The sequence below is a fragment of the Choloepus didactylus genome, chromosome 9, assembly GCF_015220235.1.
Source record: "Choloepus didactylus isolate mChoDid1 chromosome 9, mChoDid1.pri, whole genome shotgun sequence".
NCBI classification, from domain to species: domain Eukaryota; kingdom Metazoa; phylum Chordata; class Mammalia; order Pilosa; family Megalonychidae; genus Choloepus; species Choloepus didactylus.
Genome location: NC_051315.1, coordinates 108,087,780 through 108,099,264, shown reverse-complemented (window position 1 = coordinate 108,099,264; position 11,485 = coordinate 108,087,780). Strand labels below are relative to the sequence as shown.

Below are 11,485 nucleotides of genomic sequence, written 5' to 3'. Positions count from 1 at the left end.
CAGGAGAGTTTTCCTGCATACTTAAAAAAGCAACCAGCTATTTTGTCCTTTCAAAAGAAAACTCGTTCTCTGAATTTCCCATAGATCCGCCAAGCGCCCAGCAGAACTGGTACTTAGCTTAGTACGAGCTCATTAAAGGACCTCTCCTTCCCTCCGTTCCCCCATCCCCAGCTAGCACTCTCTCAGAACCTGGCAGGGTGGCGTTTAGAAGGGGAGAAGTCTGAAAAGGAAGCTGTGAAGGCAAAGAAGGTGGGTCCCAAGTCAGCGTATATTAGACCAAAGAAAGGGAGCGGGAGAAAAGCCAGCCCCACCCTGGGATTGCAAAGTCTGGATTTCTACAGCTGCAAAGTGGTGGCTACTTTATGGTTTTTCCTCCCCCCAAAATACACTCGAGTGAGCAGAGATTTTTTTTTTTTCAGAGGTGACGCAATGTCCTCAAATACTCCCCCCCCCCCCCACAAAAGTGGGAGAGAGAAGACGTGCAACCCCTTCGCTTTACACAACTCCAGCCCCTCCCTTTCCTCCCGGTCTACTCCTTTATTGCCGCTTTCCCATCCCCCTCCCCAAAAAAAGTTTGACGACCGCAGAGGAAACCGAAAAAAAGTTCTCCCCCTCAATCCTGGCGGGCGATCAGCATCTCTTTTGTTCGCCGCGAACCCACAGTCCCCCGTGACGTCACTCGGAGCCCCGGCCAATCGGCGCGCGGTCGGCGGCTGCGGGGGGTGGGGGGTTCCAGCCGTCCCACCTCCGGGGCGCCCAGGGCCTCCCCGGGGGCGGGAGGGACGGTCCCATATAAGCCCCTGCTCTCGGGGCTCCGCCGCCCGCGCCGGCTGTGCAGTGCAGGGGGACGAGAGGGACCCGGGGAGAGGGCACCGGCAGCCACAACTTCTCTCGTCCTCTCCTTCCCTTCTGTCCCCCTGCCCCTTCCTCATCCTCTGGCCTCTACTTTCTTGGAGGCGTCAATCCCTGGGGAAGCACTGGAAGTGACTTTTCCCGCAGGTTGCAAAGGGATCCAAACTTGGTGACAACTTGCCTCCTGAGGTCGTCTCTCTCTCTCCGACTCAAGATGCTCCGGGGTCCGGGCCCCGGGCTGCTGCTGCTGCTGCTGCTGGCCGTCCTGTGCCTGGGGACAGCGGTGCCCTCCACCCGAGCCTCCAAGAGCAAGAGGCAGGCTCAGGAAATCATTCAGCCGCAGACCCCAGTGGCTGCCAGTCAAAGCAAGCGTGAGTACTGACCCGGACTGCAACAAGATATCCCAGGGTTGGGACCGTGCAGACAGCCAAAGTTGTGGCTGAAGTTTTGCGGGCGCGCGCGTGCGAGCATGTGTGCGCGCCTTAATGAGAGAAACCAGCTGTGGACACAAACGGCGCTTCCTTAGTGAAGGAGTTTGAGCAAGCTGGTTCTAGGGGCCCGATAAGTTAATGCATGGGGGACAGGAGCCATCTGATGTCCCGCGGTGCTCCAGTTTTACACGTGCAGCTCGTCTTCTAAGGAATAATAAAAGTTGCCGTTAAAGAGAAAAAAATTATGTGTGCCTTTAAATTTTCTATTTGGAATCAATGTGGTTTTCTCCTTGCTCCTTACCAGTTTTCCTTGTCACTAAATAATTGGTTAAATGTTTTCAAAATGGGGTGGGTGGGAAGAGGGTAGAATGGCTATATGGTTCCTAACTAACTTGAAATAGATGTAATTAGTTTAATTGCTTGGGGGCCCCTAGGATACTTCACTGAGAGCAGAGATGGGAATTCTGGTCTACTTTTCAAGGACACACCCTCCCTTTGCCTTACTGAAGGAAACTGCTTAAAGTTGTCCCTCTTGACTATTACTCCAAAGATCATTGAATATCCTTGCCTGTTTTAAAATGTATTTCCAATTTTTCTGCTTTTAATACATTTCCCCATCTCTCATGTAGACCCCTGGCCACAGGGAAATGACATCATCGTAAACATTCAGTGAAGTTAAAAAAAAAAACCACAAAAACCCTCTAATATCCACTAGTAGAAATGTAGTTAACTCTTTGAGTAGCTAGTTTCTATATCTATATTTTAGTTATAATTTTGTTTTAATTCCAGGTGTTCTTACAATTAACTTATTTTCCTATGTGTGCTGCCCAGACTTAGTTGTGTAAGAAAATTCCGTAATTTGCGAGAAAAGGGGGGGGGTGGAAACTTAACTTTTTTCTTCAATTATTTACAGTTGGTTGTTATGACAATGGGAGACACTATCAGATAAACCAACAATGGGAACGCAACCTACTTGGGCAATGCCTGGTTTGTACCTGTTATGGAGGGAGCCGAGGTTTTAACTGTGAGCGTAAACCTGAACGTAAGTGTTGGGTCTGGGGAGTGAGTCTCTTTTAATAGATGGAGAAAGAAGTAAGTGTGTTGTTAATTCAAACTTAGCATCAGAACGTAAAAATATCTAGGCCATTTTTCTAATAGGAACCATCTGTCATTTCATCTTCATAAACATTTAATAAGTGCTTATCTGTGTTTCCCACCTGACTTTTACCTCTTTAAAACAAATGAACGAGCAAAGTTCATCCCAAACTGGTTCCCAGAATCTTCTTTTTGTTTTACTCTCCCAAAGTTTTGATGAGAAAATAAAAGTTTGCTTGTGACCTCCCTCAAAAGAAATTGTCTATAAAATTTTAATTCATTAGAAGAAATTGCCTGTAAAATTAAAATTCATTAGAAAGTAACATCAAATCTAAAACCTTAAGATTATGGACCAGAAAACAATTTGGACAGTATATTTCAAAGTGATTTATCACTGCAGTTCAACACAAAACCACTAACCACTTCACTTCAGAGTCCTTAATTCTTATGATTTTTTTTTTTTTTCCAATGGATTCTAGCTGCAGAGAAGTGCTGAGAAATTAAAATGGAAATAGTGGGATTAACAAAAATCAGTGTCTGGTGGGAGGTGGAAATCTTCAAACTGTTAGCTTTTTATGTGGCCTTTTGTCACACTTCCCAAGTCAGAGAAACCTTTACTATCCAGCAGGTCATAATGTAATACTTTATATGGCTCTTTTCTTAAGGGCGGGAGAACTCTTTACAAGGGGAAATTGATTTACAGAAAATTTGCGAACTTGCCAAAGGTCAAAAACAGAGGCCGTTTTAGAACCAGTTTAAAACCCAGGTCTCCTGCTTCTATTTTTTAACAACTGTCCCATACTACCTGGTAGAATGGAAAAGTGGGGTTTCTTTTGGATTGTATTAGTGGATTATAAAAGGTTTCATATGTGAGGCTCACATGGGCTCTCCTTCTCCCCTCAGCTGAAGAGACTTGCTTTGACAAATACACTGGGAATACTTATCGGGTCGGTGACACTTCCGAGCGCCCTAAGACGCCATGATCTGGGACTGTACCTGCATCCGGGGTGCGGCGAGGGAGGAAGAGAATAAGCTTGTACCATCGCCAAGTAAGAAAGACAGTCTGTAAAATGACACTAAAATATCATAATATTGAATTCCCTCGGTTACCCTCATTGTCACTTTCTGCTATTCATGGCTTGGATATCCCTAACTTTGCATTTTACCCATGGTGATCAGGTCTCTATGTGGTCATGGAACTGGTTGCCATGCGACTGGAAGAAGTATCTGAGCAGAAGTAGAATCAGTGTTTAATCTGTGTGGGTCTAGGAGTGTGTCGATATAGTGTATCCAAGAGAATCTCTTGGGTACCATTCCAGTAAGTTCTTAGAGGAGTTGCCCATTCTAAATGAACCTGGGCTTCTTTACGCCAGACTGACCATGTGTTTATCCTGCGGGTGAATAAGACGGGCGAATCAGCCATTGTGAAGTCTGCTTGTCTTGTTTGCATGGCGAGGGACCTCTTCTATCCCACAAGAAAAACAGTCCAGTTTCTTTGTGACTAATCGGTTAGTCTCAGGATCAAGGATAATCTGAATGATTAGCCCAATAGTGTTCCAGGGTACTTTAGGGACTGGGCTAACTCTCCTCAATCTAGTTTAGCTAGGCATTTCTTTCCATACTGATTCACACTGTTTTTGTGGTGTGTGTGTGTGGGTTGTGTGTGTGTGTGTGTGTGTTTTTCCCCACCACTCCATCTTTAGTACAAGCCACTTTAAAGGCTTCTGTCCAAAAGAACAAAGCAAGTCACTTATACAGTAGGGCCAATTCCTTTTCTCCATACTTGATGTGAGGATTTATCCAAGTTTATTAGCAAATCTTAAGAATCAATGGTCCCATAGTGTTTAGACTCTTGTGGACAGTCAGGTCTCTGGATGGGTCATGTGTATAACGCCTGAAAAAGTACCAGGATTCCAACCTCGATGCATATGTCTATTTGCTTTCCACAAAAAGGATATTTCTACCCTAGGGCAAAATACAGGTTTCCCACACTCCTGAAAGCTATAGAGCTGTGCTCAGTGTGGTCTTGTTATTGGATTAGTGTGAGGCTCAGCCAGCGGTGCCCGTATGTCAAAGATGCCTCCCAGCCTTTCTGTTCTGCATTAGGACCCGATTCCCTGAGATCTCTCTGGGGAAGCAAGAGTTATGACCTCTTCTATGTCATTCAGATTTCTCTGTGGTTTCCTGTTGTGGTTGAGCAAGATATTTAATGGGGTTGATCCAAAGCAACCAGGACTTTGCCCCTTGTCTCTGATGGGAAAACGATTCTCTTGTTGGCTAACCCTAGTACCTACCCAGAATGAAACATGATACTTTTCTTTTTTTTCTTTTTCTTTTTTTAATATTCTCTGCCCCATTCTCTCCTGACATTTGTTTTTTTATCTTGAACAGACCGCTGTCATGAAGGGGGTCAGTCTTATAAGATTGGTGACACCTGGAGGAGACCACATGAGACTGGAGGTTACATGTTAGAGTGTGTGTGTCTTGGTAACGGGAAAGGAGAGTGGACCTGCAAGCCCATAGGTGTGTGACTTCTTAGGGATCAATGGGGAGTAGGAATAGCACAGTTGTAATGTTGGGTTGAACCAGAATCACATGGACATGGACAAGAGATCTGAATTCCAATTAAAAAAATAATAATATATATTTTTCTTAAAGGAATCAGTTTAAAAACTACTAATCATATATGGAAGTATTAATTTTGTTTCAAAAGTATAAGGTAGAGATAAAGGATTTAGGAAGAGATTATTTCTTCTGTCTAACGTATGATCTCAAATTCCTCTTTGGTCAAGATAAAAATTATTCAAAGGAAAAAAATTACACTTTGGACATATGTCTTTATTAGAATGCACTGCACTTAAACACAAAATGGTGTGCTCTGTCACACCTGGCAATTTATTTTCAAAATAAAAATTGTTGTATTTCTTTTGATCTCAGTCCTCATTTGAATTTTATAGATGCATGCCCAAGAGTGTCTGGCTATAAATTTTACCCTACTTATCTGTTGTTCTCTAATTCAGAGTTTTTTTAATTTTTTATTTATTTATTTTTGTTTTGTTTTTAACAGAAATCCAAATTTTAAATAACTTTCTTGTCATTTAAGGCAATGGTCATTCATAATTAACATTGGAATTCTGCATAGCCAGTCTTCCTACAGACTGGATGCGTACATAATAGATTCTTTTCACTTAAAATGCTAGGGTGACGTTTGGGACTAGTGGGAAGTATGCAGTCCATGTACGTATTAGGAGAACAGAATTTCTGCCTGCCAACTCAGTTTGAGCTTTCCTTCACTCTGGTTTCTTACTATGAGCTTAGTTACAGGGTGTGCCTTTCTTTTTGAACACAGTGCCACTTAAAAATGGCTAGATGCATGTTTACCCACCACACTTTAAATTACAGAGTGCACAATTCAAAGTAGTAACCCTTTTTCTTCCTGTTTTTCCTTCAAATTTTCAAACAGCTGAGAAATGTTTTGATAACGCTGCTGGGACGTCCTATGTTGTTGGGGAAACCTGGGAAAAGCCCTATCAAGGCTGGATGATGGTGGATTGTACTTGTCTGGGGGAAGGCAGCGGACGCATCACGTGTACCTCTAGAAGTATGTTTTAGATCTTTATGTTAAAGATTATGATTCCTAGGAAGAATTGCAATGTGATGTCACTTAGAACATTCCCAGTGAACCAAGGTGCTTTGGTAATGTTTGGATGTCAAGAAAAATTCCATAATCAAATTCTGCTTCTTTAGGGAAGACTAAAACAAGCAAACAACTGAGACTATTAGCTCCCTAAGAAAGAACCTTAACATTTATTCAAATGCCAAATGTGTCATGGACTTGAAGATTAGCTGCATGTGTTTAAAGTAAATTATCATGTATGTTTTTCAAGTATTAAAAAGCAAAGAAATCATAGCACGCAAATGCATTTTTGGCATGTGGGTGTTATGACAAGGAATTTGCAAAGCTCTAAAGTTTTAGGTCTCCTTTTATGTTTTAAGTTTAAGTGAGGCATATTCATAAGAAAAACTGATAATAATAAAAAGTGTTTATCCCACAGGTTAAAATTATTTTTCTACTCTGGAGTTAGAGAGTGTCCCTTACCCAAAGCTTCTAAGCAGCTTATTAGTGCAAGAAAAATCTGGCTTTGGGCATCTTTGCTGTTCCTTCTAAGATTGCTGTGAAGTCTTCCTTGTTGCCTTAGGGTTTCAAGGCTCCTTTTATGAAGTTTCAGACTGATAGCAACTGTATAGCTTGTTGAAGTAAAACTGCCAATAACTTTTGGTGTTATAAATAAATTTAAATTCAGATCTAATATTTGAACCTATTGTATTTATCTAGCTGGAAGTGTTTAATGATCTTAAAATATTCATCATCCACATCTGAATTCTTTGCTTAAAAAATAAATGTAATGCTTTTTAAGTATGTCATGGAAAATGACAACATTTGTGAGCAAATCTTTCCCAGAAACTTCCCAGTTCCTTAGATCTTTAGCACTTAAAGTTATGATCATCAGGCTTCTACCACTTTGTGGTAATGTTGTAGCTTAAGACAAATTAGATGTTCTACTCGAACTCTTACTGATTATTTAAAACTTTTCTAATAGCAAGTTGGGAAAAGTTTCTGGAAGAAGTCACTTATTCCATGAAATCCTATAAGCACCTGCTTTGTTCAAGGTGGTATAGAGATACACAGATGAAATGGACATTAGCTGAGCCTTCAGAGAGCACCTAGCAAGTCAGGGAGCTGAGAAAAGCTTATAAGTTTATGACCTACAAAAAAACCAATTTTAAGACCTTCAAGAGAAATACTGAAAATATTGCCATAGAGATTCAAGGGAAGAAGACAGCAGTTTTAGGCGGGGACTTGGGGAAAGGGTCTAACCAATAATAATATCTTCATTCAGACTCACCTTCACTCTTGTGACAAATTAGGAGCATGTGAGTGTATTTGTGTGAATCTGCATCAACTGTCTAATTATTTTTCTCTATCCCAATAGTTAGCAGTGAATTTCCGGTCACAAAGCAGATCTTTTACACTCACATTGTAGTATATGGGCAAAGATGGATTATACTTTAATCTATTTGCCAGACAATTGAATTTATAGACTTATTTTGATAGTTACAAATTAACATTTTACAATAATCCTTCTTTCCCATTGGAGGATTAACATCGAGCAAAAGAGACCATTTTGTTAGTGATTTTTAAATAGGTGTTTTTGGGGAGACAGAAGAAAAAAAGTTAAGTCAAAGAATGTGTTGGTCCCCTGAGTTTTTTACATAACAAATGAAGAAAGAGCTATCACTATCTTTTAGAACTTCTTTGGGGCAACTGGGAGAGACCCTATGAGACCTGGTTGCCTCTCTATTGTTTTTTGTTTTCTAAACAAACTTCCCTATTGAAAGGCAAGCCATACATGGCAATTACTGGAAGCAAGCTTGGGAGAGCCTGAGGAGGAGAGAGGAGAAAAACAGAATGCCAGAGAATGAATTTGGTCAAAGGAGCTCTGGATAAACTATTAAAAAAATTAATGAAAGATGAAAACTTTTTTTTTTTTTTTGGCAGAGAAGTGTAACTAGACAAAATGAATCAACTCCCTTGACCCCATGACACCACTACTGAATATGAACGTGTTACCAAAAAACGGGATACTAAGCATGAAACTATGCCATGCCTTGTTTTTAAAGTTTGAATTGAACACTGCCAATTTAAGTGCTTTGCTTTCCATCACAGACAGATGCAATGACCAGGACACCAGGACGTCCTATAGAATCGGAGACACCTGGAGCAAGAAGGATAATCGCGGTAACCTGCTCCAGTGCATCTGCACAGGCAATGGCAGAGGGGAATGGAAGTGTGAGAGGCACACGTCTCTGCAGACCACGTCCGCTGGTGAGGCACAGAGCCAACGGGGACAGGACAGGTGGTGGGATGGTGGGGGCTTTGAAAAGTATTTGTGCAAATCCATCTTTCCCTTGACATACCACTTGAAGATAATTTTCAGTTTGTCCTTTATTAGCTGAGTTCATTTATAGATTATTTGTTACTAAAATGTTTTTGACTGTCAAACTTTAATTTTTGGAGGAAATATAAAATGATAATGGATCTTAGAGTAAAAATAGTTTTAGCTCTAAGAGATAAAAATGAAGTTTGAAATAGAATGCTAATATAAGACTTACACAATTATACATACACATGTGCATATATATATATGTGTGTGTCTGTGTGTGTTGAATATCCAAAGTGAATTTTAATGGAAATGAGAGATTTATAATTAATTTTATGATTACTTGTTTCTTATGATAGGAAAGGGATAAAAAGTACTTTTGTTCTTTTTCAAAATGGAATGTATTTTTCTGCATGTTGTAAAATAATGCATAATCATTTTCTTAATGTATTGCATTCAAACATTGAAAAAATTAGAATGGACCTGGAATTGGGATGAATGACTTGGTATCTAAATATTCTTTTTAAAAAGAAGTTTTAATCACTTATGATAAAAGAAAAAAAATTGTAGGTTTTGTAAGAGTCTGAAGAAAGAAACGTGACAATTGAGGCTGTGCCCTTCTACTATTTTTCATACATTTTGAGCACATTTTCTCTACATAATGCACCAGCATTGTTTCTTAGCCTCTTAGCAGTCATTTAGCTAAAAGTATCAATTGTTTGGATTTTTCTCCTCTCAGTGAGTTTCTGTCTTGCTCTGAGTGCTTATGAAGGTGAGCAAGATTAGACTTGATAATATCTTTGAGTTATTTGACTTTATCAGTAAAATTGCTCTGTTGACCAAAAATTATAAACTAAAAAGTTAGTCTCTGCTAAATGGGAGTAAGCATTTCATAACTGTTAACTATTTTTATTCATATAACTGGCATTATACTGGAAAAGGTTCCATTTGTTCAAAAGTTTGAGGAATTCTATATTAAACAAAATGGAATCTGCTTCCACAGGGCCTTTAATTTCCTTTGCATTGTGACTCCCCCAGGTGATACTGGGTGGGGTGGTGTATGGATATAGGTGTTGTGTTTCCCAAAGGATTTGACCTTGGGACCTTTCTTCTATGAAATGTCTTTGTGTTCTAGTGTTACTCTGAAAGGAAAGCTGTCTTAAGAGGATTGTATAATTTTAGAAAAAATACAACAGGATCCCAGATAATCCTGGGGAGAAACAAAAGGTGGAAGAGGGGTGACCTCTAGAGAAGCCTTATGGTTGCCCAGGGCACCCTTGGAGGAGCTCCGAGTTACAAAAGATGGCAGGAGAGCTGCTGGAGAATGGCAAGGACTCGTAAAACAGTGTCAGGGAGACTAACGCCTAGACAAAGCAAGCTTATGGAAGCTGCTAAGAAGAGTGAGGTAGACCATTCCGAGCACCAAGGCAGAAGCGTGAGGACAGCTCAGAAACCCGGCACCGGGCACATTCAGGAATGATGAGTAGTTCAGTGGGACAGAGACGCAGTGAGGTAGAAAGTGGGAGGAAGCGAGGCTGGAAGAAATTTAAGTCTGAAGGGTGGTGAAGCTGCGTGGACCATGAGCCTCCGGAGTGAGTAGGGAGTTGTTGAAGGTATCAGCTCTTTTGAGTGGCAGAATAATGTCTGGGTTTTAAAAATATAATCCCAGTAGCTCTAGATGAGCTAGAAGACACAGATCATTTGGGAGACTTGTGGGTTATTTCTTAGGCTGGATGCAAATCTAATACAGAATGGGAGGGGCATTTCTTTCCAGTTGCAGGTCAGTTATCATGTGGATTTCCGAGTGATCTCTGTAGGACTCTGAGCTGCTGGTTCCAGAAGGTAGTTAATTGTCTGCCCTTGCCCAGCTTTGTGACTTCTCTTTCTCATGCCCTTAGGATCTGGCTCCTTCGCAGATGTTCAAACAGCCGTCTACCAGCCCCAGCCTCACCCCCAGCCCGCCCCGTATGGCCACTGCATCACAGATAGTGGTGTGGTTTACTCTGTGGATATGCAGTGGCTGAAGACACAAGGAAATAAGAAAATGCTTTGCACTTGCCTGGGCAATGGAGTTAGCTGCCAAGAGACAGGTATGTATTACCTTTTTTTAAAAAAAATATTACTGATGACTTCTTTTATATTATTTGATTTTTGAAAGGCTACACCGTCATTCACCAAAAAAACAAAACAAAACAAAAAAAGTGAAATAATAAGAGAAACAAGAAAAGCTTATAACTTCACTGTCCTAAGATGATAACTGGGGTTAATATTTGGTACATTTTTCCCCAATCTTTTAAATGTGTATTTCTTTCTGATAGTGAGGAGTGAACTATGTATTATCTCCATTTGTCTATAATGTTGTTACAAGAGGGTTACTTTCTGAATAACTAATCATCCAGATCTTATCCTCTAAATTTCAAATTTCAGGAGATTTGTGATATAAGCTTCTTTCAATAGCCTAACACATCTCTCTTCTGGGCTGCAAAAGTGGTATTAACTACAGCAATAGTAGCTGGTACTAAGTTTTCCCCTAGAATAGCATCCTGTATTAATTATTATGGCACACACATACACATCTCTCTAGCATCCTGTGAGCAGCATTCTTAATTCACCTGTATTAATACAGTTTTTCAAATGAGGAAACTGACGCATGGTGGAACAAAGGATGTTAGCATAAGAACTCAAATGATGTGCCATCTGCAAAAGACATGGCTTTCTGAGAAATGCTTTGGGACTTTATTAATCAGATGATCATCTCTACTTACAGTTTTTTCCTCTGAAGGCACAAGTTCAATCTCTCGTTTAAGCTATAAAAAAGCAGCTGTGGGTGGGAAATAACTTCTGCTCTATTTGCTGAAACTCTTTGGTTATTATGCTTACAGCTGTAACCCAGACTTACGGTGGCAATGCAAACGGGGAGCCGTGTGTCTTACCTTTCACCTACAATGGCAGGACTTTCTACTCCTGCACCACAGAAGGGCGTCAGGACGGGCATCTCTGGTGTAGCACGACTTCGAATTATGAGCAAGACCAAAAATATTCTTTCTGTACAGACCATACTGGTGAGTGGCCCCAGGGGAAAACACGGCCATGGAAGAAACCCATTTCTCATGCCCTGTTTTGATTCGCAGCAATCTAGCTATTAATTTGGGGGCTGTCCAAGAA

At 40.7% G+C, this 11,485-nt stretch overlaps 1 protein-coding gene across 1 annotated transcript in view; it reads left to right on the top strand.

Moving 5' to 3' along the window:
• Positions 1-904: 904 nt before the first annotated feature.
• The window catches only part of FN1 (fibronectin 1), a 64,687-nt gene continuing 54,106 nt past the window's right edge, over positions 905-11,485 (top strand). Inside the window, 9 exon segments of the mRNA XM_037849139.1 lie at positions 905-1,223; positions 2,197-2,325; positions 3,282-3,347; positions 3,350-3,427; positions 4,770-4,901; positions 5,842-5,979; positions 8,107-8,265; positions 10,219-10,410; positions 11,203-11,382. Coding sequence (XP_037705067.1) covers positions 1,067-1,223; positions 2,197-2,325; positions 3,282-3,347; positions 3,350-3,427; positions 4,770-4,901; positions 5,842-5,979; positions 8,107-8,265; positions 10,219-10,410; positions 11,203-11,382 — 1,231 coding nt within the window. The 5' untranslated portion in view covers positions 905-1,066.